Genomic DNA, 23,468 nt, shown 5'->3' with positions numbered 1-23,468 from the left:
CTGCGGAAAGGCCCCGCCTTCCGCCAGCCGCGATTGGCCGCTTCTGCCCGCGCGGCGCTGCCATTGGCGGGCGGGCGACGGTGCTGCGGGTCGGGCCGTGCCGCGGGCGGGGAGCGTGGCCGGGGCGCTTTTGTTGCTGGGTCGGCGGCCGGAGGAGCGGGCGGGCAGCGCGGGGCCCGCAGACACCGGGGCCGGCGGGGAGCGGGGCCGGGCCCAGCGGCGCGGGCACGGCGGACGGCAGGGCCGGGCCCAGCGGCAGCCATGAGCGGCGGCGTGTACGGGGGAGGTGAGTCCGGCGCCGCCCTCCCCTCCCCCGCCCCGCGAGGCGGCGCGTGTAGCCCCGGCGGGCGCTTCCCGCCTCCCTCGGCCCGGCCCGGCGCTGCCGCGGCCCCTCCGTGTCCCACGCCTGAGGAGGAGGAGGAGGCGGCGGGCCTTGTTTATGTCCTTCGCGGCCCCGAGGTGCCTCCTCTGGGGACCGCTCGACCGCGGCCTTGGGCAGGATCAGCAATACTGGGGTCCGGAGAAGGTCCCCGCACTTTGGGAGCCGGGTGTGGTTCCCCCGAGCCCGTCTGCACACCCCCCGTGACCAGCGTTCGTTTCCGATAGGTTTCATTTAGGACGTGCATAGATGAGCAGGGATTGGGCCCGTAGGGATGGGTGCTTCGTGATCTGACCCCTTTTCTCACACAGTCGGTGTTTTGAGTCCCACCTTCCTCATTCTCATCACGCCCGGGGCCTCTGGGCTCGTCTGGCTTCGTGTGACTGTGAAAGTAGAACTTTTTGAAAGCTTTATCTTACGATCTGTTTAGCTGCGACTACATTTTCACTCTTCTGGTAAAATTCTCTTCCTTACACCAGACGGAGAGATTGCCTCAGTTAAAGCCTGTCTGCAGTTTTCCAGTAGCTTTCTGAAAGCGGCAGTTCTGAATAGAGAAGTGTCTCTTTGCGTTGTAAAAGATCCCTCGATTTGCTTGTCTTCCTTTGCCAGTAAAACAGGGAAAGCTCAGGATTGCAGAAGAGCATAATAATCGTTCTTTTATCTTTATTAACAATCGTTTCAGATGAAGTTGGGGCTCTGGTTTTTGACATTGGCTCGTACACAGTGAGAGCAGGCTATGCAGGCGAGGACTGCCCAAAGGTGAGAGAATCTGTGCCTCGATGGAAATTCAACATGTATTTATGCCTTAGGTCTTCTTTGCGAGTTATAACCCTTCCGAATACATTGGGGTTTGCTCTGACTGTATTGTATAAAGAAACTTATGAATTTATGAGAAAAACACCATTTTCCAAAACATTACTAATCCTTGTGTACTACTTGCCTCTTGCCTTGCAGGTTGATTTTCCAACAGCCATTGGTGTGGTGCTAGAAAGGGACAATGGCAGCACTCTGATGGAAATAGATGGTGACAAAGGCAAACAAGGGGGCCCGACTTACTACATAGACACTAACGCCCTGAGAGTTCCAAGGGAGCATATGGAAGCCATTTCACCTTTAAAAAATGGAATGAGTATGGTGCTCTGTCTTTTTCTACCTGATTTTAAAATAGCATTGCCAGGCTGCAGGAAGTCATAGTTGTGTTGACAGATGCTATGTACAGCAACAGAGGCTGTAAGAACAGATTCCTGGTTTATAAATTGCATTGGGATGTGGTTGGTTTTCACTGTTAGTGGACTTTCAGCATAATTGTTGAAGTCACGGTGATTGTGGAGGAAGAGAATTCTGCAGAGCTGTTAGAGCAGGTGTGTGTCTGCTGAGGACAGCTTTTGACTGAAAAGCTTTGTGCAAAAAAATAAATTGGAAAGCCTTTATATGTTTATGAAATGAAACAAAACTTAGGAGTAACTAATCTGTTTGTCTCAATGTTGTTACAGTTGAAGACTGGGATAGTTTCCAGGCAATTTTGGATCACACTTACAAGATGCATATTAAATCTGAAGCAAGTTTGCATCCTGTCCTTATGTCTGAAGCACCAGTGAGTAAAAGCAGCTGTGCATTTTGATAAGTTTTATTGCTTACTCTGTAAACATCAGTCCTGGATAAGTCTGACAATGGCTTGTAGGTGACAAGTGCTTAAACTTAGCTACAGAAATGACAATTCTAAAATTCTTGGACAGGTTCTGGAAAATGTCTAAAGAACCCTCAATTTGAAATTGTTCATATGAGTTGCATTAGAAAGTATTTACAATATGCTATTGTTTTTTCACTTACTGAAAAGAAGCCAAAAGTTAAAAAAAGGAAATTTTACTGCCTAGAATAAAAAGAAAAAGCTGTTTGGATGTCTTGTATATTAAGTTACACTTAATAAAATGCCGTCAAAAATCTTCATTCAGCCTTACAAGTAACATTATGTGACACAGAATAATATTTATAATGGAGAAGTTTTAATTTTTCTGTCTTTGTTTCTGTAAGTGGTCCTATTAGGCAGCTGAAGTGGATGAATACAAATTTCTGGGAAAATCTGGACAAGGTTTTTGTCATTTTAAATGCTCAGCATTTGAAGGGCAGATCTTGAAATAAGAGTAGAAAAGGTAGACGTGCCATACACAAGTGATGCCTTTCTTTAATAAAACCTTATGAAAAGGATTTTCTTGAATTCCATTATTCCCTTGTGTTGAATCACAGCTTGTGGAGTGTGGATGAATTTGCAATGGCTGTTTGATGTTTGATGGCTCAGTGGGTGTCTGAATAGAGACATTCCCATTGACATTCTCCTTACAAACCTTATCTTACTCTGTTGTTTTGGCTTGGAAAAACCTTCACGTTTCCAGTAATGTGTTGAATATTTGAGATATATCCTGGTTTAATCACAACTACAGTAGAACTGTAGAAAGATACTTTGGGAACTGGAAAGTCTGGATTTATTTTTCTTACCACTGGGCAAGTTCCTTCATGTATCTTTCCCCTTGTAAAAGGCAGGGTGCTTGCTCTAGAGAGTTCTTTGGGAACCCGACACTGGAAGAGCTGTAGAAGTGTAAAGAAATCTATTGTAACACTAAAGGTGTGTAGCACTTTTGGGTGATAGATAAGCATTGATGTATTGTAGTATAAATGGAATTCAAAACGTTCTAAAGAAGTAAATTACTAGAAATCCATTTCTGTAGAATTTTGATATGGTTTGAAACTGTGGCTGCAATTTTTCTGACCACTTCTTTATTGTGTTAGCAGTCTATTAGTGTGCAAACACAGCTTCCTTTTGGTCACTTACCTGTGGTTTGGATTTTTATTTTTTAGTGGAATACCAGGGCAAAGCGTGAAAAACTGACAGAACTGATGTTTGAACACTACAACATCCCAGCTTTTTTCTTGTGTAAAACTGCTGTTCTGACAGCGTATCCTTCAAAATGTTTCACTGCATGGCTTTATTTTCCTTTCACCAGGAAATTATGGTAAACTTTTCCAGGAAATTCCAAGTATACCAGCATCCCTAACTTTCTTCAATTTTTTTTTTTCATAAACATCCAGGGAGGAAGTAAACAAATACAGTTTCTTAACTTTAAGGTATTAGAGTTCATTTCTGAAGTTTTCCCAATCTGACTCTGTTCTTGGGGTCCAAGTCTTTTTTTTATTGGTTTTTTTTCCCATTGTATACTATGGATAAGAATATTACAGACCTGAAACAGTGGTGTCCACACTACTAAATACAGTAATTAGAGCTTGAAGCTTCCGTAGCCTTAAGAAGAATATTTGTAATTATTTTTAATTAATAATATGTTTCCAGCTTCGAGCTTAAACGAGTTGGATGTACTTAGAGCTTGCTGAATAGTAATGGCACGAAGTCTCACCCTTGTACATCCAAAGCTTGAGTTAGTTCACAGATGGAAGTTAAATGCTGCTCTCTCTATGAGATTGTGCACTTCACAGAAAGGTGGTAGACACCGGAAAATGACAAATCCCTTGGTAGAGGCAAGGAATAACATGTAGGATACTCATTCCTAGTTATGATCTAATTGTATGGCAGCACTTTTTTCCTAAAGTGAAAATTGCAATGTTTTCCTTAATCATTTGACTAGTTTTGCTAATGGGAGATCTACAGGTCTCATCTTGGATAGTGGAGCAACACACACCACTGCTATTCCAGTGCATGATGGATATGTTCTTCAGCAAGGTATAAACTTTCATGGACAACAGTACTGCAAGATCAAGGTCAAGTTAGCGTGATTTCTGTTTGTACAGTTTTGTTAGTGCTTTTACATCTGTGTGCCCCCTTAAAAAGGAAAAAAACCTAATAGTGTTCACTGGCAAATAGTTGGGAGAGTCTAATCATGATCTGGATAATTTCCAGGTTAGAAGTTTTGGTTTTTATTTTGGATCCCCTCTTTGCCTTCTAGGTATTGTAAAATCACCACTTGCAGGAGACTTTATCACTATGCAGTGCCGGGAATTGTTTCAGGAAATGAACATAGAGATAATTCCTCCATATATGATTGCTTCAAAGGTGGGAAAGTGGCTTTATTTAGTAACTGTTGTCTTAGGGAGAGGCTTAAATGTTTACCTGATGACTTTGTACCCTATGGCATCAGGAGGCAGTTCGTGAGGGGTCGCCAGCAAATTGGAAGAGAAAAGAGAAGTTGCCCCAGGTCACCAGGTCTTGGCACAACTACATGTGTAATGTAAGTAGGTCATTCCTCCTGCTCTCACCTTTCCTGAGTGTTCCATAAATAAGTTTTGTTTGCAAGTATATCAGCGTTTTCTCTGTTTTGTCTTGAAGAAAGAGAAATCTTTGAAAAGTTAGTACCAATTCTATCAATTATATAAAATTGAGGACTAAAATTAATATAAATTCATGTTATTTTTAACTCCACAGTGTGTCATTCAGGACTTCCAGGCTTCTGTTCTCCAAGTATCAGATTCAACCTATGATGAACAGTATGTTACTTTTTCTTTCTTGTAAAATCAGTTACCAGTTATGCATGCGTGATGCTCAGCCTGTTTGTTGCTGTTGGTTGGTTTTGTTACAGAAGAAGGTTTTCTCTAAAAAGTGATGATTTATGAAAGTAGGAGTACTGCATATACCCAGACAATAGTTTTTTGTTCAATATTCCAAGATGAGATAATAATAAATATTATTGGAAGTGTAAGTCATGAATCACAGTATTCCCATTGGAGCTGTAGTTTTTATAACACTGCTTAGATAACCTGACATCCTGTTTAGAGAGCACTTTAATGTGTTGCTTTCTGTCTGATGCTCCAGGGTGGCAGCACAGATGCCAACAGTTCATTACGAGTTCCCCAATGGCTACAACTGTGACTTCGGTGCTGAGCGTCTGAAAATTCCTGAGGGATTGTTTGACCCTTCCAATGTAAAGGTAAAACCACTGTGATAGCTGTGATTGGAAGGCTCTGCATGACTAGGCTATCACATGGCTTTCTTTTGCATAACGTTTTCAGTTTTGTGATTTGGATGTATTTGCACTGTGGGGTTCTCTTGGGGGTAGAATTTTCCTGTTTTGAATTATGGCTGGGGAAGGGAAGGAAAGGATGAAATGTTCAAACTGGGTTGTGATGAGCTGACTGGAAAAATAGGGGTGTGTTTGTTCCTTCCCTTACAAAATGCTTAGCTCCCTCTCCAGTAATACTTGTAAAATTCAGCTCATTCAGGACTTTTCTATGCCTTGCTCTCTTGAAGCAATGATGTGTAGATTCCTAATTTTCCCTGCAGGGTTTATCTGGTAACACGATGTTGGGTGTGAGCCACGTTGTCACAACAAGCGTTGGAATGTGTGATATAGATATCAGGCCGGTAAGTGTTTTACACATCCAGGCAGGCAGTATTTTAAGCCATAGATATTTTTGTGCTGACACATATTTTTGGGACTAGAACAGCAACAGTGAAGAGATTTCCTAGGATTTCCTAGGATGATGATAAATATGTTAGAATAATTCTGTAAGTATTGTGTATTTGTATATAGGGATATGTACAATTAGTGTTTTGTTTTACAAAATGCTAAATCTTAGTGTTTCTACCCATATTTAAAGATCTGAAGTACAGATTTTGTGGCTGGCACTGCATAATTTGGATTGGACTGGCTTCAGATAAGCATTTATATTTGTAACTTAGAGTGTTATCTTCAGATTTTTAGGCATTGTTTTGTTTAGAACATACATGGAACTTATAAAGAGTGGAAGGAAGAGAAGAAGTTCTAAAGCAAAACATTATTTTTAAAATTAATGTGGTATCTTTCTCAGGTGTCAATTTGATACAGATTGCATGGAAATTCTTTTCAGAATTTTTTTTTTCTGTGAACCAGTGTGTGAGGAGGGCTTAGTGGGCTGGGCCATGGTGTGTGTTCACCAACTGCAGCAATAGTGAGATTGAAAACTGCTGCAGGGTTTTCTTTTAAGGTTGCATTCAGATGTAAAAAACCCAACAATATGGGTACAGGGGAGATCTGCAGGTTGAGGGTTCTCCATAGTAGAAGTTGTTTCTTAAAGTCATATAGAACATATGGCTTCAACCTTCCTTTTATAATTTAATATTAAGCTGCCTTGCAATATTTTAAAGTGATTAAATAATTAATTGAATTGGGAGAGGTAATACTGTTGGCATTAAACAATGTATTATTGCTGTTGACTATACACACTCATGCCACCCCTCTCTATTGTGAGAAAGAGCTGTTTTCAGAATGATTTCTGAGGTAAAGCTCCAGGTTTTTGTTTGTTTGTTTTCTATTTTTAGGGTCTCTATGGCAGTGTGATTGTAGCAGGAGGAAACACTCTAATACAGAGTTTCACAGACAGATTGAACAGGGAGCTGTCTCAGAAAACCCCACCGGTAAAACAACTCTTTCCATTATTGCATTGAGTACTTAATATTTTATTTTTCTGCCACATACGTACACAAGGATATCATGGCTTTGACTTTCTTTGGAGCCTGACAGCTGAATAGATTTCTGCAGGGTTAAGAAGCCTCCCTCTCCTAAAGAAAAGAAAGAATTCTTGAGTTTTATACAGAACAAATTCCAATATTCCTTGAGTATTTTACTGCTCCACTCTTGCTTTCAGACTGTGATCCTAACTTCTGTAATTGTCCCCAAGAAACAGCCAGTATTTCTCTCAAAGATTTCTCTTTTGAAGTGTTGCTGACTAACTTGAGGCACATTCAGACATTCTGCCTGAGGTCACTTCATTGTGGCAATTGTTTTTCCTTAATTCTGCAGGCAACCTAAATGACCAGGTTTTGTCTATGAGTAACATATTACATATTTTTTAATTGCTTGATGTCAAAGATAATATTGATACCTTGCATTTGAGAATTGATGTAAATTATGGTATTTCTTGAATTTTCATATTCAAGCAAAAGTGTTCTGCTTATGACAACTCCAAAATGATGAATGTTAGGAGAAACTGAGAAATGTATTCACTGCTTATAAAGCTGAGGAGGAGCCCATTGAAATTCAAAGATTTTATTGCCATAAGGCATTTTGAAAGCAAAAGGAATGAATGGGTCCCAAAAAGACTAGATGACTCAAGTCTAGCAACATAAGTAATTTTAGTCCCAGGGCAGTGCTGGAGATGACACTATACACTGTGATATTATTGCTCTCCACCTGCCCCATTCCTTGCATTAACCATTTGCTGCTGGAAGACAAGGTAAAAACCACATTTCCTGTTCCACTGTGGTTGTTTTGAATTGTAAATGCAGGGCAGATGAGCGGTATTGCAGATGTACTAAAATGGACCTTCTTCAGCTGCATATTGGTATAGACACCAAGTTCCTTGTGCTGCTTGTCCCTAAGGGTACCAGCTTGCAGTTTGTGTGATGTTTGGTTTTGGTTCCTTTTCTGTGCAGAGCATGCGCCTGAAGTTGATAGCTAACAACACGACTGTGGAGCGGAGGTTCAGCTCGTGGATTGGGGGCTCCATTTTGGCTTCTTTGGTTAGTAAACCTGCCTTACTGTGTAGCAACTGCTACCCAGAAATCTGATTCCCCAGAGTGTGCACTGCAGAATCTGTGCTACATAATCATAATCTTGGCTGTCCTCATGGTAAGGGGAGGAGAATCTGTTTTAAAAAGAGGTGTGAGCTTTTCTGGTGACAACATATCCTGCCATGTTCTCCCATTTTTAATGGCAAGATGCAACCTTGAAATACATGCACTTTCTCTAGACTGTATCTAGAAGACCATGAAAGTAGCAAACCTGTTTCTGCATCATGTTTCTGAGGTTAATTCTACAAGTACTGAGCACTGAAATGGTTTGTGAGGATTAGTTTATCATTATGGGAATGGGAGATAGGAAGTGCAGCACCAAATGCTGATTGCAGTCTTGAGTTTAGTCCCTTAGCAATAAAACTCAAGGAAGAGACAGTTAAGCAGGTCAAGTCCTAATACTTCATGTAATGTGAAGACGCGCTTGTTTTCCCTCCTAGGAAGAGCTAAACATGTTTCAATTAACCATCATTTGTGCTCTGATATTTTTTTCATTGTGTGTTGCTTTTGTTTGTTTATTTTTGTAGGGTACTTTCCAGCAGATGTGGATTTCTAAACAAGAATATGAAGAAGGAGGGAAACAGTGTGTAGAAAGAAAATGTCCTTAGACCTCTTTACTGTGAAAACTGCTGCCTGCTCGGTGCTCCTTCTGTTTTATAGCTTTAGCATACTCAGGAATGGGATGGACTCTTTTTTGTAGAAAGTTTATACTGGGTTTTTTGCATAATTCAAGTTCCATTTTAACAAACCTTAGAAATTTGAGAGACCTAATTGGTACTATAATAGAAAAAGGATGTTTACATCCCTTGTAAAGCAATAATTCATGTAACAAGCATTTTATAATTTTGTATAAATGTCTATTTTCTCTAGTATCTTTTCCTGGAAACAGCTTTACAGGTTAGCTAATAGATAGAGGCATAACCTTGCAAATGCCTGTGCTTATTTATTAATTATTTCTTGTCTAATTTCTTGTCTACTTTCACATACTAGTCTTCCTTGCTGGTACTTTGGCCTTAAATTGCTCTTATTTTTCTCTTAAAAAATAAAATTTGGTCTTTTATATTTGAGCAAGCTTGTGAGTACTTGCAGAGAAAGTTACTCTGCTGTTTAAAGAGTTGAAAGTTTGTATTCAGTGATCTATTTTAGTGTAAACTTTTACTGTCTCACAGAAGTGTTACATTCCATGGAGTGAATGTTATAATAAGCACTGGTTTGCTAATTTTTTTTTTATTACGGAGCAGTTTCATTTCAGTAAGCAAGCAATGCTTTCCACCTGATGTCTAAGAATGTATTTAATGCCTTTGTGATGTTGGTGAGAAGCAAAACCTGTTCAAGACAGGGAAACTGAGACAAAGAATTGCCTCTCCAAGACTGGGAGCAGAGTCAGAAGCTTTCAGTGTGTGGCTTGACCCTGCTGCAGGGAGCTGTAAGTGCTGTGAGCTCATGGCTGGTGTGGCTCCCCCTGTGCCTCCCAGCAGGGTCTGTAAGTGCCTGTGTTTGCAGGGGGAAGGTGCACTCAGGGTCACAGGATCGGGGATGACTTTTTTTTCAGCAGGAATTGGCTGTCAAGACGCAGCTCGATGTTGCTTTTAAGCTTAATCTGCAATGGTCTGGTTTGGGACACAATGAAGTTTTGCTCCTTATCTCAAAAGCTGTGGAAAACCAAATAGCATTTAACTGATCTAAAAAATATAAACAATACTGCTACATTTTTGTATCCTAAAAGATCTTGTGGGTAAATAATTATGAGGCCTCTATTTGAAAAGTTTCACATTACCTCCAAATAATAAAGTAATTTATCAAACCAATCTGCTTTTGTCTTATCATGAGACTCTTGAGTTGCTTGATCAGATTTTTCAAAGCTACTGACAAACCATACTTCTTTTGTAAAATGAGGGAAACTGCAAAGCTGTAACAAGTGATCCAAGTCACCAGCTCTTGTCATTGTGGAAGAAAAAGACTCAGTCCAGTTTCCATTCAAGTGGGGCACAACTGAACTGCTACCTTAGAGTGTACTTGCACTGTGTGGTGGTTTTAAGCTTTCCTTCTCTGGCACGCTTAGATTTTGTTGTGCCAAATCAACTTTTATCTTCTGTTTCTTGTAAAAGAACACTTAATATAATAACACTTGTAATATCTCTTAATATTCCAGCAGCACAGAGAAAGCAAAACACTGCTGGAGGTTTTCTCACCACTGCAAACATTCTGAGTTGTAACTGAGAATTTTATGTGACACAGAGGAGTAAGTGAAGGGTCCGAATGATGGAGACAGATACAGGAACAGTACGGATCCTTTGCAGTGTTTTACCATATTATGCTGCTGAGTACATTTGCTTCCTGAAAGTCTGGTATTTGTGACTTTAATCTAGACTTCTAGACCACCACATGTGGAGGTTAAAAGCTTTCATGAAGTGAAATGTGAAGGTGTTTCCATTAACTGAGAGCAACAGCAGTACCTACTTCAATTTCACAGAAGACTATTGTAGTCTTCTTTCAAATATTTTGTACTCTGCAAAAAAAACATTGCACAAGTGTTTGAATTTGTCATAGAAATCAAGGTAGGACAACTGTATTAGAAGTATCCATGCTGAGTATTTCATACTTCCTAAGAAGCCAGACTTAAAGCAGTGGAAAAAATTCCTCATAGCAGACTGAAGAGCCCATTTTCTGCATTTATGCAGAAAGCAAATACACCTTGCATAGCTTACCTGTAACTCAGGGCTAATATTCAGAACAATGTATCTGAAAAATAGCAGGAAAAATACTATCGGGGAAAAGGCTCACATGTGAGCTTCAGATGCTTTCATGTTTTTGTCTGGTTTTAATGCACATTTGTTAAACTAAACCAGGTAAACATTACCCCTAACTTACTACTGTAAGCTGGCACTCTGTGGCTGCTCTTCACTGTTCCTAATGTATGTCTCAATCCTGTAACAGTTGGCTTGTCCTGGAAACATGAGAAATTATTTGAGTTAGGCACCAAAGCTGTTTTTTAATTTCAGATCATAAGTTTTAATTGAAGTCAAATGTGGTATTAAAAACAAAAAACGATGGAGACTCTCTGGAATGCTCAGTGGAGTTTGTGGTTCCAGCACATGATTCATGTTCCACAGACACTTGACCAACTCCTTGCTCTTGCAGCATGTTACTGGCTCTGGGATTTCACAGCAATGTCAGGGAACTTCTTTTCCAAGATCTTCCGTCTCGTCCTCTCCATGTTCTGCTGCCTTGCCCTTTTCCGTAAGGCTTTTTCAAGTCTGAGTCTGAAACAGAGAAGTTGGTGTGGTTCATTTCCAGCCAGCTTGTGACCACTTTAATGAGCTCCCCCCACAATCAGAGCCTCTCAGTGATTAACAACTTCAGTATTAATTTGCTTTTGACAAGTAAAAAAGCATGCAAAGTTTTACTCTGCTTCTGAATTCTACAGATGTTCAGCCTCTGGGAGGATTTTTGATAGGCTGCATTTGAAGTTACTTCTACAGTGCCACTGCATAATCACGTACCTTATGATATGTTCCCACCACTAAGGTGGGAACAGAAAAAAAGAAACAGAGCAAGCTGTAATTTAAAAAAGCCTAATTTTCAGTCTAGTAGCTGAAAAACAAAAGATTACAGCTATTTTTTTCCTTTTAAAGTGGAACAGGGCACAAACAGATCAGAAGGTAACTTTCAATGTCAGAATAATCTTTACCTGATAAAGTGATTCACATGAGGTAAGTAATAAAATCTCTTCTTTTTGTGTTTTTTGTTCAAGTGCCATGGTATTGGCCATTCCTTGTAACTATACCTATTGGAGACAGATAAAAATTATTACAGAATGTACACGCTGTCTTAATTCTAGGATTTTACCAATTTATTTTGTTTTCAAGTACAGTGATAAAGTGGTCTGGGAGATTGCAGCAGACTTTGTATGTGGGTATTTATTTCCAGCTCTTGCTGGCTTGGTTTGTAACTTTATCTTCTGTGTTCTGTAGAGTCTGTGCATCCTTCCTTGATTAAACAAGGATTTTCTGGGAGAGAGACACACCACTAGAAAAATTCACAAAAAACATAAGGTTTTCATACCAGAATGTGCGTCCCAAGAAGTCGTGTCTCCACTCGCCAGGGACTGGCTTTTCATGGCCTGTTTGTAAAAGCCTCAAAGCAATTTCTCTTTCTCTGACAACCAGGTCTATATTTTTCATAGACGTTTCTACCTGCAAATGGTAAAAAGTTTCAGGATGCACCAACAAAAAACAATGCTGAAAATTTAAAAGATCTCAAAGACTTAAGACAAAATTTAAAGGGAAAACAAAGGTAAAACATGCTGGAGTTTGATCATGAGTTCTCTGTCAGCAGGTCCTGTGTACCAATAAGTAAGGAATGGGTGCTTCAAAAACCTAATTTGAGAGCAGGACAGATATGAAATAACTGACAGTCTGATATTTGATTGAAGACCAGTTGGGTAATGACAGATCCAATGCTGATGCAGAAGTATAGGAAGCTCTAAGGCAGAAGGAAGCAGGAGAAGCAAACAGAAGATTTGCTTATGGTTCGTAGTGGCTGTTGGTTGTTTTAGTTTTCACTGGAGTCTGGTCTCAGCCCTAATAATGCCCACTGGACAATGAGCTGCCTTGACCAAATTGTAACTTGAGCAGTTAGTGTATACACTAAAATCAGGGAAATAATTTTAACAAATGGTCTTTAACAAGTTTACAAACACTTGATCTTTCAGCAATTTTACTTCAGTTACAGTTTTTATGTAGTATGAACAAGTCACCTTTTCTAATCGTTCTGGACTTGGCATAGGCTTGCGCTGCCGTTTGGACTCTTGCTCTAAAGTTAAAAGCATGTTCTTTTCTTTCAGCAGGACATACCTAGAGCAGAAAGCACAATAATTAAAAAATAACTTCTGGATAGCTAAGCAGTTATTCACTTACTAGCTGTAATCCCAAATCCTGTACCTGCTGGCTCCACATAACGAACCAAAAGAGGAGAATGAGGGAGACTTAGTCTGGAATAAAGAGGGCATAGGAGGGAAGAGTTTAATACTAAGTTGTCTTCCCCTACCTGGACAGAGCCAGATTCTTCTTACATGTACACAGGAAAAGGACAAGTCAAAGCCGGGAAAAAGCTGTTCTCAGCAATGATTTAAGTTCAGCCTGAAGTGGCAATGCAACCTCCAGCTTTAGAAACTTCCAAAATCAGAATAAATGAAGACTTGAGCACCCTGATGGAATTAAGTGCCCACCCCACTAGAAAGCACTGACAACCAAGTCTTTCCAACTCAAACAACCCACAGAGGGACTGTATGAAACCTGAGCCCTCTGAACTAGAAACAACTGTTCCACAGCCACCTGCAGCTTCTGTGTCCTGAACAGGGCCAGGACTGGGGCTGTTCCAAGCCCAAAGCTGGCTGGAGCCTGCAGAGCTCTGTGGCAGACTAAAGTCACTGGATAATAAATTCACCAGCCATATTTTATTAGAAAGTGCAGAGCTGCTCTGAAAGAAGAGAAGCTTCTTCACTAAAACTTATTTACCAAAGTTTGTGCAAGTCTTCACTACTCTTGCCCCTTAGCTGCTTTATATTCCATGAATCCCCTGTAAAAGATGAAAAAACACCATTAATTTAATGGAGCAAATTCTCCTATTCTGGAGGAAAAAAAAGTGCTTCTATTAGGCTCAGCTGACACAACAGTATAAAGACTACTTTTAAAATACTACTGCTTGGACAGCCATCCTTGAGGATATTCAGCTTTGCTTTTAAAAGACAATACAGAAAGGCAATTACACATAGTGTTTATTTGTGTTTGTAAAAGGCTGGGAATACGGAAAGCTGTCATATGAATCTTTACACTGAACTAGTTTTCTTCCACACTACGTATATTTCATGAATATGTCTTCTGTGAAACACGCTCACTTCAGAGCAAGGCAGAGGATCTACAGCAAAACATTTACAGCTGCACAATTGTTATTTGCTTTCATAAACACTGAATATACACAGCAAAAATTAACAGGCATAAAGACAGACAAATGGATGGATGTACATATACACAGTAAAATAAGTTTTATGTAGCTATGAAGGCTCCCTATGATGTAAAAAAAACAGGTCAGATTTCAGCTCAAAGATCACTATCAGAAATGCTAAATATAACTCACCAGACTTTACACTTTTTTCCCCCCAGTTTCCTGGATCATCAAAAAACTCCTCCAGACCTCTCCGAGACACAGTTGTGTGCAGGAACTTCATTTGATGGAGGGTCTCAATATTCGGTAGGTTCTTGTGGTACAGATTCAGTGCCGTCCTGCATAAAAGTTAGAAGGAAAACTATGTATGATAAGAAAAATAATATTCTGCTAAATGAGAATGTTTGTTTCATTCAAAAAGGCACAAGTCCTAGAGACCACAGCCTGCAGGGAAGCAGGGGTTTGGTTAGTCACAAAAATGCCACCTTGGTATTTTCTCCTCTCCCTCATCTCATCTAATTATCAATTTTCTATACTTTGAGATAAATAACAACTAAAAATTAAGGAATAAATTTGAGCTATACTGTACAAGAGTACATCATAGGATCACAAAACTTTTAGCATTGGAAAGGACCTCTGGAGATCATCCTGTCCAACAACCCTGGCAAAGCAGGGTCACCTGGAGGTGACATAGGAACGCATGCAGGTGGGTTTGGGGTGTCTCCAGAGGGAGAATCCTCCACCGTGGCATTAATGGCAAAAGCTGTGGACACGCGGGAAAGCACAAACCCCACCCACGCTGGAAGCACCAGCACAATGGCTGCAGGATTCTACAGGCACAGGGAAACGCTTCGCGCTGCCCTTACACGATGCCGGCAGCCACGCACCACCCTGCAGCCCTCAGGCTGGCGGAGCCAGGACTCACGGACACCGGGACACACGGACACCCGCCTCCCGACAAAGGCTCTCCTTCCTCCCGGGAACCGCGCCCGCCCCTCCATGTCGGAGCCCGCGTCCCCCCGGCGCAGCGCGTACCCGGGGAGTCCCGGCCGAGCCCGGGGCAGCCGCAGCGCGGCCGTGAGGCTCCGGCCCAGCGCGGCCATGGCCGCGGCCGCCGCCATCGCGCCGCGCCCTCCCACAGCGCCGGGGGCACGGGGCGGGCGCTGCCCTTCCCCAAGATGGCGCCTGCCCGGCCTCACCTCGGGCTCTCCCGCTGTACATGGAGCGCAGGGAAGGCTCTGCCCTTTTCCAAGATGGTGCCTGCGCGGCTTCACCTCCTTGCCCTCCCACTGCGACGGGGGCACTGGGAAGGCTTTGCCCTTTCCCAAGATGGCGGCTGCCGGCTTCACCCCGCGGTGGGAAGCGGCGCCGCCGGCCCCGCCCCGTGCCAGGCCCAGCCATGGCTGCCATGAGCCGGGTGCTGCGGGCGGCCGCGGCCTGGGCGGCGCGGCGGGCGAGCTGCGCCGGTACCACCGGGATCGCTGGCACCACCGGGATCGCCGGCACCACCGGGATCAGCGGGATCGCCCCCCGCCTCCCCGGCATCCTCGGTACGGTCCCGGGAGCGGCGGGGCGGGGGCGGCGGGGGCGAGGTGACCTTGCGGAGCGGGACAGAGGTGCTCTCCCGGAGGCCGCGGGAGGGCCGGGGGCTGAGCAAGTGGAGTGTTGTGTCCCCGTTCCTATGAAAAACTACCGGGTTTGGGTAAAAAATGGATGGAAACGGGCGGGAGGCCAGCCCTCCTGGCATTCTAATTGTCCATTTACTTGGCCCTTTATAGTGACATTCACTGTTTCACGTGTTGGTGCTTACAGGTAGACATAGATCTCTGCCTATAGTTAGAAGAAAAACAGCTTCATGCTAACAAAATGCGAAATAAATTCAGGCGAACTGCAGAAAACTTAGCCGCTGTTTTACACTCTGTTTTTTTGGTTTTTTTTTTTGTTTTTCTTCCTTTCCCCACATATGTTTGACCTTGTCCTGGCATAAGGCCCAATGCGGTACAAACCCATAATACTCTGGTTCAATTTTCAGTTCCTGTACGACACAGTGGTGACCATGGGAAGAGAATGTTTATCATCAAGGCAACAAGTTTTTATGATTCTCGATTTCTGCGCTTGTTGGTGAGTTAAAAATCAAATGTATGGCATTCAGTGTAACACATTACTTTCAAATGGTGTAAGATTGTCTAAAATACAATTTACTCTGTTTGTGCGATAGCATCTAAAATGTGGCTGGCACTATTTACATAAAAAAGAATTTCAGGGCCTTCTTAAAAGTTTTTTGGTAGTGTGCTGTAAAATCAGGGGCAGGTGAAGTTCAAAGACTGACTATACAGCAAAGGCTATGATAGGTTCTTAAATTACTGCTGTAGTAGCACTCTTAAATTACATGTCTGTGTTCATATATGCATGGCCCATGAATGCTTTCTACTTCATCCTCCTTTTTGAAACATCAGTCACTCTTCTGTAGGGTTTGCCTTCACTTGTCTATACCACTAACAACATAGGTGAGATTTAGGAAGCCTGACCTGAGTTTGACCCCTCCAAAGTCAGGTTTTGGATAATTCCTATTATAAGCAGCAATTTGATACAACTCCCTTCATGTGATAAGGACTCCTTTTATCTGCCTTCCACAGCTACAGAGCCCACAGTGGTTGCATTGGTGTTGGATTATTGCTTTGCTGTCAGTGCCTGAGTGCAGCTGAGTGCTGGAGCCAGTCATGCCAAGATGCTGAGGCAGATTTCAGGGAGGTGTTGCTGTTTGCTGCTGCACAGACTGGCCTAGATGGGAAATGAGAACTGACCTGAACAGGCTCATGGGCTGACACAGCATCACTTCTGTGTGTTCTGGTTCATTAATTAACTCATTACAATCATCACTGTTTACATACAACTTCCCTCTCCAACCTAGGAACGCAAATCTAAGAATTATTTGCTGTTGCACCATTTGCAGACATTTTCAGCTCTCATGTAAATTTTGTCAGGGTTCTGAGTTTCCCACACTGACTGTTTTTATCCCCTCTACAGAGATTCTATATATTCCTGACGGGAATACCAGTGGCTGTGCTCTTAACATATATCAATGTCTTTATTGGTGAGTGCTCTGTCAGGGCTGAGCAAAGTACAGTCCAAGTTATTAAATGGGAATTAAGCATGCAGGATAGGGAAAAAGGACTCTTTTAGGGCTCTCTCTTTGGAAGACCGTGGAGTAGGCCTAACAAATACAAGTGATATTGTATAAGTACATAGAAAATGTTCCCAATATATTTGCTTTAGTTGTTGCTTTTTTTAAAAAAGTTTCTCATGTTTAAAAAAAAATACATTTCCTCTTTTGGCAGTCTTTCAAACATCAGTGAAATTTAGTAACTTGCTTTAACAAGACTGCAACTCTGGCTTTTTATCTAGCAAAGATGCCAGAATTCTGCTTGGCAACATGTGTGTTAAATCTACTGCTGTAATGATTTGTAATTAATTTAACAGAGAAATCAAGAAAAGTCCATGCTTTCGCCTCCTGTACTTCAAACGGCATTTCTGTGGACTTGATCCAAGTTGTTTCTTCTGTATAGCTGCTAATTTTACCCTTTTGGTGTGTCATTTAAAATCTGTGAGTAGATACTTTGCAGTGTGATGTGTCCTGCCAAAATTGCAAGTTCAGGTTTTCTGAGTAGAGCTCACACTGAAGGGTTTAGTGCTCTCTGTGTGGAATATTGATCTTCTTATCTGAAAGGATATATAAGGTAAAATAAAGGAAAATAGTAATAATAGTAATAATAATAATAATAATAATAATAATAATAATAATAATAGTAATGGATATATAAGGTAAAATAAAGGAAATATAAGGTAGCTTTGGAAAATAATCAGAGAATTGAATATTTCTCCCCTCCTTTCTTTGTCAGGTGAAGCTGAACTTGCAGAGATTCCTGAAGGTTATGTTCCAGAGCACTGGGAATACTACAAAGTGAGTGTAACATGCAAAAGGGTGGGCATGTTATGGACAGCCTTTCTCTTGATGATACTTTTGGGAGTAAAATGTATGGAGTATGATGATGTCTGTCATTGTAGTAAAACTCAAACAGTGCAGTTCTGATTTCGGTAAACTTTTTTTGCAGCTTTATGGAGCTTGTAGAAGGCTGTAGGAAATGTTTATTGACATGAGCAGATGCAAATGCTCTGTATGCAGTAAACTGCTGAAGCTGTATGCCAAGAATTTTTCTATAATATTCCTAAATAGTAAGAAAAGTCCAATGCATTTATAGCATGCAGGTTTTGTCTTAATTTTTTTTCTACAATGCCTCAAGAAACTGTAGTTTAAAGTGACATTTATTTCTTTTGTGTTGTTTCCCACTATTGTTTTAAAGTCCAATATCACACACACTTTTGGATCTAGAATTGGAGATTTTTATAGTCAAAAAGTCAAGGTTGTATGGTATCAATTTAATTGTATTTTCTTAAAATTAGTCCCCAGCTTCTTGCTGCAAGCAAGCACGGTTTGTTTCTGACAGGAAGTAATTGAATTCAGCAATATTTATTGTGACTGTTTCAACTCATTTAGACTTCTGTTCCTAGTGAAATGCCCTCTATGTGGAAGCAAAATTTTGAAATGTTGCTGCTTACAGTAAAGTTTGGTGTCCACTTCTGTGATTACTGTGGTAGTTTAAGGAACTTTAACAGAAAGAAAATAAATTCTATCTTCTGTTAAATTTTAATTTTGCTTCAGAACAGTCACCTGCAGGTTATCTTTGCATTAAGAATTGCAAAAGACATATGACTTTTTAGGGTTTGGATCTCGCAAGTAGTTGTGCATGTTTGTAATTTTACTGTTTCGATTTGAATGGCAGCACTCATGGTGTCCATGACATCTTTTCAGGACTGTGGATATACAAAGTGATTTAGTTATGATGACATTTCTACTTGGAAATTGCATAAATAATCTCTGCTGTTACGTTTTGCAGCACCCCATAAGCCGCTGGATAGCTCGGTACATACTTGACCCCCCTGAGAAAAACTATGAGAAGGACATGGCCCTGCTTGATGTGGAAGCGAGGAAAACTGAACTGAGGTATGTTCTCTAGTTGGGGGGGTGGGTTAAAAGCCTGATCCATACTGTAGCTGACTCTTTGATTTTGCATGATATACTGAGCTGGATGCTGACATAAAGTGCTTTCATGTATCCCCTGAGTGCTGCCTGCACTGGCTGCTGCCAGAGTGGGAGTCACAGTATCTGTTGTCACTGCCCTCTCAGGATTCAGGTTACCAGAACAATCCAAGGGCAGGGGGTCTTCAAAAGACTTGGTAATTATAAAGGTGTAGCTCTGTCTTCCTGAGTCAGCAAATTAAGCTCTTTTTGTCTCTACTAATGCTCAGAGCTTAGAGAAGAACCTGTGATAAAACTGCCAGTGTTTTTATTACTCCTTTGTGGAATGAGTTGCAATAAAAAAAAAAACTAGAAAGATTTAGTAGCTCATGTCATAATTGAACCCTTCATATTGTGGTCTTACCTATGTTTTAGCAGTGTTTATAAACCATTAATGCTAAAGTCATTGCTTTGTCTGTTATGCTACCATCTTCATGTTGATGGTGTCTATTGCCTTTTTTTTAGGATTCTGGAGTTGGAAGCACGCAGACTGATGAGACACCGGGGAGATGGACCTTGGTACCATTATGAAACGCCTGACAAAAATCTTGTTGACAATTCTAATAAATCCACACCTGACAATTAAACAATTTTAAAGCAGTGTGCAAGGTCTCAAATGCATACTGACAAATTGTGACTGCACTATGGAACAGACATCCTGCTATTTGCTGATGAAAATGAATAAACAGTTTGTGTTGATTCCAGTATCTTGAAAGAAACTGTGTGGCAGTTAAGCTCACACAGCTATTAAAGTTAATAAGTGAAAATGCTTTATGTCAATTGCCAACAATCATTCCTTTCCTTCAGCACATATGTACATGAAACAAGTTGGTAATATTAGTTTTCAGGTAGTGATTTCTAGCATTTATAGTATTAAGTGAAAGATACAAGAAGCTAAGAGTTTTTTTCATTCTCAGTGCTTTGTGTCAGGTAATTGGTGAGAGATGAACTAAATAAGCACCTTCACCCATACCTGCCATGCATTTTCAGAACTGTACAGCTGTTCTTTTAAACCACTTTTGGTAACTCTTCAGGGAATACAGAGTTCTCTTACACCCAGCAGGTTTTTGCCACTAGAGGGATGTGTTTCCTCAGGTTCTAGGGGCCATGGTACTCTTTCTAAATTTCTCAAGAGTGATGGAAAGTGCCTCATAAAATTTGTGACTAAATTATCTGTCCATATTCAAAATCCACTTTTTAAAGGAAAAAAGCCCAAACATTTTACTAAACTCATATCAACTAGTGATTTGAAACTTGAAACTCTTTTGTTTTTTTTTTACATTAGGCAACACTGCATAGACTATTTTAAGCAAAAACTGCCTTGTTTGTTCTTTCCTGGCATTGCCAAACATTAGAAAGACATTGATTTTCTATCAGTGCTTTGCTCGTCCTTTTTGTTAGAATCAATCTTTCAGGTTAGATGGCTTGTATGTCTTCTTATGGCTCTCATTGTTTATAAATGCTGAGTTATTCATAAGAGAAGCCATTAAAAAAGCACAAAGTCTCCTCAGGTAAGATAAATCTGTCTGACCCTGTATTAGTGTTTTTTATCCAGCATCCAGTGATGCTCACAAGTCTGATGTAATGTCTGTTTTTCAGTAAGTCTAAAACCACTCCTTGGACATCACATTCTGCCCTCAGTGTTTCACATTGTTCCCAACACTTGATTTTTCAGTAGTAAAAATTGCTGAGAACAGACTGTGCTACTCTGCTCACCCTCACAGCCTGCTCGTAGCTGGGTACAAACATTTTTCAGTTCTTTTGAAATTTTCCCAGAAGCACCTTTTGAAACTTAATTTTGGGGGAAAAGCTAGTTCTAGCAAAGGTCACATCATTTCCTTGGAAGTGATCAATGGGTCTTTGGATATATTGTGGATGATGGGTGTAAGGCAATTCATCTGCTCTATGCATCTTCATTTTAAAAGGACTGGTCATTTCTTTAACACTGTTGCTGCCAGGCATATGTAGTAGTTACTAGATACTGCTTGAAAACAATAGCAATATTTTTTCTTCTTACAAAGTTCACCCTTATATCTCATTTCTCTGACATTCTTTCAAAGTGAAGAGCAGAGAGAAACACAGCAAAGGTCCAAAAAAAGCATTTTAAGGTAAAGGTAGTGTCCCTGAAGACATGAAATTGGGGGTTGGCTGCTGGCACTTCCACAGGCTTCTCAGGCATCCCAGGCTGGGCATTCCTGCCCTGTATCCCCCTACATGGAGCAGCTCCTTTCGGCAGTGGGGACATCCCACCTGTCAGCAGGACCCGGTGGGACTGTGCAGAGCCATGTGAGACACCTGTACCGCCACAATGAGGGGCTGAGAATGAAAATACAGAGATTTTTTCACTGTATTTTATACGAACATATATACATGTGAAAATATATGTACACATATATATACTTATACATTTGTACTTATATACATTTATATGTATATATACATATATACACACATATATAAATACATATATGTGTATATATACATATGCATACATACATGCACACACATATATATATGTATACACACACACACGTATATGTATATGTTTACACACACATATATATGCGTAGTTTTTAGAAGCTTAAAAATAAATAACAGAGCGTATAAAAGAGTATTACCGGTCGGAGGGAAACCTGCCCCGGGCTACCCGGGGAGAGCAGGGGTGAAGTCTCCGCGCTGCCCCGCGGGGAGCGAAGCTTTGCGGGTGAAACGCGGGGCCTCGGCGGGAATCCCGCCCCGCTGCCCTGCCCCTCGCCCGCCCCCGCCGGGACCCCCGAGTGCCGCCGCCGCAGCTGGTGCCGCTGCCGCTGCCATTGGATTAAAAATAGCATCTTCCCTCCCCCTGCCCTCCCTCGGGCCCGGCTCCCGCCGCCGCCCTGCCCCGGGCCCGGCTGCCCGCCGCCTCCATCGCCCGCGCAGAGCGGCTCGGCAGGGAGGGCGGGCGGCCGGGAGCAGGGAGGGAGGGAGGGCAGCAGGGAGGGAGTGAGGCGAGGAGGATGCAGCGGGCCGCGCTCTTCCGCGGCGGCGATGCGCAGATGGCCGCCGGGGACCTGGGCGAGCTGCTCGTCCCCTACATGCCCACGATCCGGGTGCCCAAGTCAGGGGACCGGGTCTACAAGACGGAATGTGCCTTCTCCTACGACTCGCCCGTGAGTGCAGCGAACCACCCCCGGCTGCCTCCGCGTCCCCGCCCGCCGCGGCCCCTTCCCCTCCCCGCCGCAGCCCCTCGCACCCTCCCCGGGCCGCTGCCTCCCCCTCAGGCTTCAGAGTGCCCCCGATCCCCTCCTGCACCTGCCGCGGCCCCCTCGCCCTCCCGCTGCTCCCCACGGCCGGGGTCGCTCCCCTCACATCGCTGCGGCTCCTCCGCGGCAGCGCCGCTCCTTCCTGCGCTTGTTTGTTTATTTTCCTCCTTCAAGGCGCTCTGAAGTGGTTGCTTGGACACGGGGATTTTGTGGTTTTGGGGAAACTTCCCCTGCTTGCTCTGGCTGTCGGGGTCTGTCTGCTCCACCCGGAGCCCCGCTTTTGCTTTCACACCGAGGCAGTAAAAAAGGGAGAGTAATGGCCTTCTCGTTGGTGTATTTTGGCGAGCAGATGTCAATTAATTTGCTTTCCTATTGCCTCGGTGCTCATTCTATTCCAAATCTTCAGAGAAAGCTTCCGAGGTAAAGGCTCATCCTGAAAATTAGTGTGAAAGTTCCCCTGAAACACTTTCTCCCCCAGGGTTTCAGTTACATCACTGAACTTCAATGAACTTGTAGTATTTCCCCACTAGCTTGGTTCGTTTGCAGTTAGATAAATGCTTCATGTGCAGTAAACTTTCTGTGCTGTTATTTCTATGGTGTCTTACAAAATATCCCCCAGCTCCACAGATTGCATGGGTTCCATGGCAGCTTTGGGGCCTGACTCAATTTTTAACTCCACTGCTAATACTGGAAGCCTTCATAAATGGGCAGTGCTTCGTAAGAAACAGGTGCTTAGAAATTAGACTTTTTCAAAAGAGGTTGAAAATTTGATTAAAAGTTGCTTCTCAGTGAGAAACTGAGGTTTCCCAAAGGTGATTGAGCGCTGTATGTTGATGTTAACTTCAGTGGCAGCAATCAGAAGGAAGCTCATTACATTACAGAATATTCATTGAAAGATACACTTCAGACACATTTTTGGAATCCTTTATCCCCTTCTATTTGATAATTCCCCCTCTTTTTGATAATTCTTTTTAATACAGAATATCAGACTTGATTTTAAAGGTGACTCAGCTGTCTGGTGTTCGTCATGTCTTGTTGAACAGGGTTTATTTTTACCCACACTCTTCAGATCTCAAGTGTCACCCAGCAGCCCTGACTGTACTGGGAGCTGGGCTGATTAGAACTGCCAAATCGGACTCCACCGCAGAGGCGATAATTGCATTACATACTTAAGAAGGTTTTGGCGGGGGAAAATCAATATACCACATTCTTTCC

The 23,468-nt window shown here is 42.1% G+C and overlaps 4 protein-coding genes across 15 annotated transcripts in view; 3 read left to right on the top strand and 1 right to left on the bottom strand.

The window, feature by feature from the left end:
• Nucleotides 1-71: 71 nt before the first annotated feature.
• On the top strand, nt 72-9,736 carry ACTL6A (actin like 6A). 6 transcript variants are annotated; one of them, XM_086844137.1, is made up of 15 exons: nt 72-160; nt 218-286; nt 1,062-1,138; nt 1,334-1,508; nt 1,873-1,973; nt 3,233-3,330; nt 4,012-4,106; nt 4,330-4,436; nt 4,522-4,611; nt 4,806-4,867; nt 5,193-5,307; nt 5,661-5,741; nt 6,678-6,773; nt 7,791-7,877; nt 8,456-9,736. In XM_086844137.1, the coding sequence occupies exons 2-15, from the start codon at nt 262-264 to the stop codon at nt 8,534-8,536; spliced, it is 1,290 nt and encodes a 429-aa protein (XP_086700263.1). In that variant the 5' UTR covers nt 72-160; nt 218-261; the 3' UTR covers nt 8,537-9,736. The 6 variants fall into 6 exon arrangements, with proteins under 6 accessions (XP_086700263.1, XP_086700264.1, XP_086700267.1 ...); XM_086844138.1 differs by having other exon boundaries at nt 111-178; nt 242-286; XM_086844141.1 differs by lacking the exon at nt 72-160 and adding an exon at nt 164-194 and having other exon boundaries at nt 254-286.
• A 1,180-nt stretch (nt 9,737-10,916) lies between these two features.
• MRPL47 (mitochondrial ribosomal protein L47) lies at nt 10,917-15,257 on the bottom strand. Of its 3 annotated transcripts, none has more exons than XM_086844151.1 (7): nt 15,074-15,257; nt 14,067-14,212; nt 13,448-13,508; nt 12,688-12,784; nt 11,994-12,124; nt 11,620-11,715; nt 10,917-11,191 (listed from the first exon to the last, which is right to left on the bottom strand). In XM_086844151.1, exons 2-7 carry the CDS (start codon nt 14,155-14,157, stop codon nt 11,074-11,076), a joined length of 594 nt encoding a protein of 197 aa, XP_086700277.1. In that variant the 5' UTR covers nt 14,158-14,212; nt 15,074-15,257; the 3' UTR covers nt 10,917-11,073. The 3 variants fall into 3 exon arrangements, with proteins under 3 accessions (XP_086700277.1, XP_086700276.1, XP_086700278.1); XM_086844150.1 differs by lacking the exon at nt 15,074-15,257 and adding an exon at nt 14,910-15,045; XM_086844152.1 differs by lacking the exon at nt 15,074-15,257 and adding an exon at nt 14,509-14,600.
• Nucleotides 15,094-19,780, top strand: NDUFB5 (NADH:ubiquinone oxidoreductase subunit B5). 2 transcript variants are annotated; one of them, XM_086844149.1, is made up of 6 exons: nt 15,250-15,424; nt 15,907-15,995; nt 16,902-16,968; nt 17,774-17,835; nt 18,830-18,936; nt 19,477-19,780. In XM_086844149.1, the coding sequence occupies exons 1-6, from the start codon at nt 15,274-15,276 to the stop codon at nt 19,595-19,597; spliced, it is 597 nt and encodes a 198-aa protein (XP_086700275.1). In that variant the 5' UTR covers nt 15,250-15,273; the 3' UTR covers nt 19,598-19,780. The 2 variants fall into 2 exon arrangements, 1 of the variants encoding a protein (XP_086700275.1); XR_015274565.1 differs by lacking the exon at nt 16,902-16,968 and having other exon boundaries at nt 15,094-15,424.
• A 2,081-nt stretch (nt 19,781-21,861) lies between these two features.
• USP13 (ubiquitin specific peptidase 13) overlaps nt 21,862-23,468 on the top strand; it is a 48,815-nt gene continuing 47,208 nt past the window's right edge. The window contains exon 1 of one of the 4 annotated variants that reach the window (XM_086844095.1): nt 21,862-22,160. In XM_086844095.1, coding sequence (XP_086700221.1) covers nt 22,008-22,160 — 153 coding nt within the window. In that variant the 5' untranslated portion in view covers nt 21,862-22,007. The remainder of the gene's footprint in view (nt 22,161-23,468) is intronic. The other 3 variants (XM_086844094.1, XR_015274556.1, XR_015274557.1) reach the window with 3 other exon arrangements.

This window comes from Cyanistes caeruleus, chromosome 10 (genome assembly GCF_971803275.1).
Source record: "Cyanistes caeruleus chromosome 10, bCyaCae1.hap1.1, whole genome shotgun sequence".
Taxonomy (NCBI): Eukaryota; Metazoa; Chordata; class Aves; order Passeriformes; family Paridae; genus Cyanistes; species Cyanistes caeruleus.
Note: the sequence above shows the minus strand (reverse complement) of the source record. Positions and strands in the feature narration are given on the sequence as shown.

Bases quoted from the DNA above. Each gene is read 5' to 3' on its own strand.
- ACTL6A (XM_086844137.1), top strand. From the start codon at position 262: ATGAGCGGCGGCGTGTACGGGGGAG. The intron at 4,437-4,521 runs GTGGGAAAGTGG...CTATGGCATCAG, and splicing joins CATATATGATTGCTTCAAAG to GAGGCAGTTCGTGAGGGGTC. The intron at 5,308-5,660 runs GTAAAACCACTG...TTTTCCCTGCAG, and splicing joins TTGACCCTTCCAATGTAAAG to GGTTTATCTGGTAACACGAT.
- MRPL47 (XM_086844150.1), bottom strand. From the start codon at position 14,995: ATGGCGGCGGCCGCGGCCATGGCCGCGCTGGGCCGGAGCCTCACGGCC. The intron at 13,509-14,066 runs GTGAGTTATATT...CATCTTTTACAG, and splicing joins GGAAAAAAGTGTAAAGTCTG to GGGATTCATGGAATATAAAG. The intron at 12,785-13,447 runs GTAAATAAGTTT...TTTCTGCTCTAG, and splicing joins GAAGACTTGCACAAACTTTG to GTATGTCCTGCTGAAAGAAA.
- NDUFB5 (XM_086844149.1), top strand. From the start codon at position 15,274: ATGGCTGCCATGAGCCGGGTGCTGCGGGCGGCCGCGGCCTGGGCGGCG. The intron at 16,969-17,773 runs GTGAGTGCTCTG...TTTCTTTGTCAG, and splicing joins ATATATCAATGTCTTTATTG to GTGAAGCTGAACTTGCAGAG. The intron at 18,937-19,476 runs GTATGTTCTCTA...CCTTTTTTTTAG, and splicing joins GCGAGGAAAACTGAACTGAG to GATTCTGGAGTTGGAAGCAC.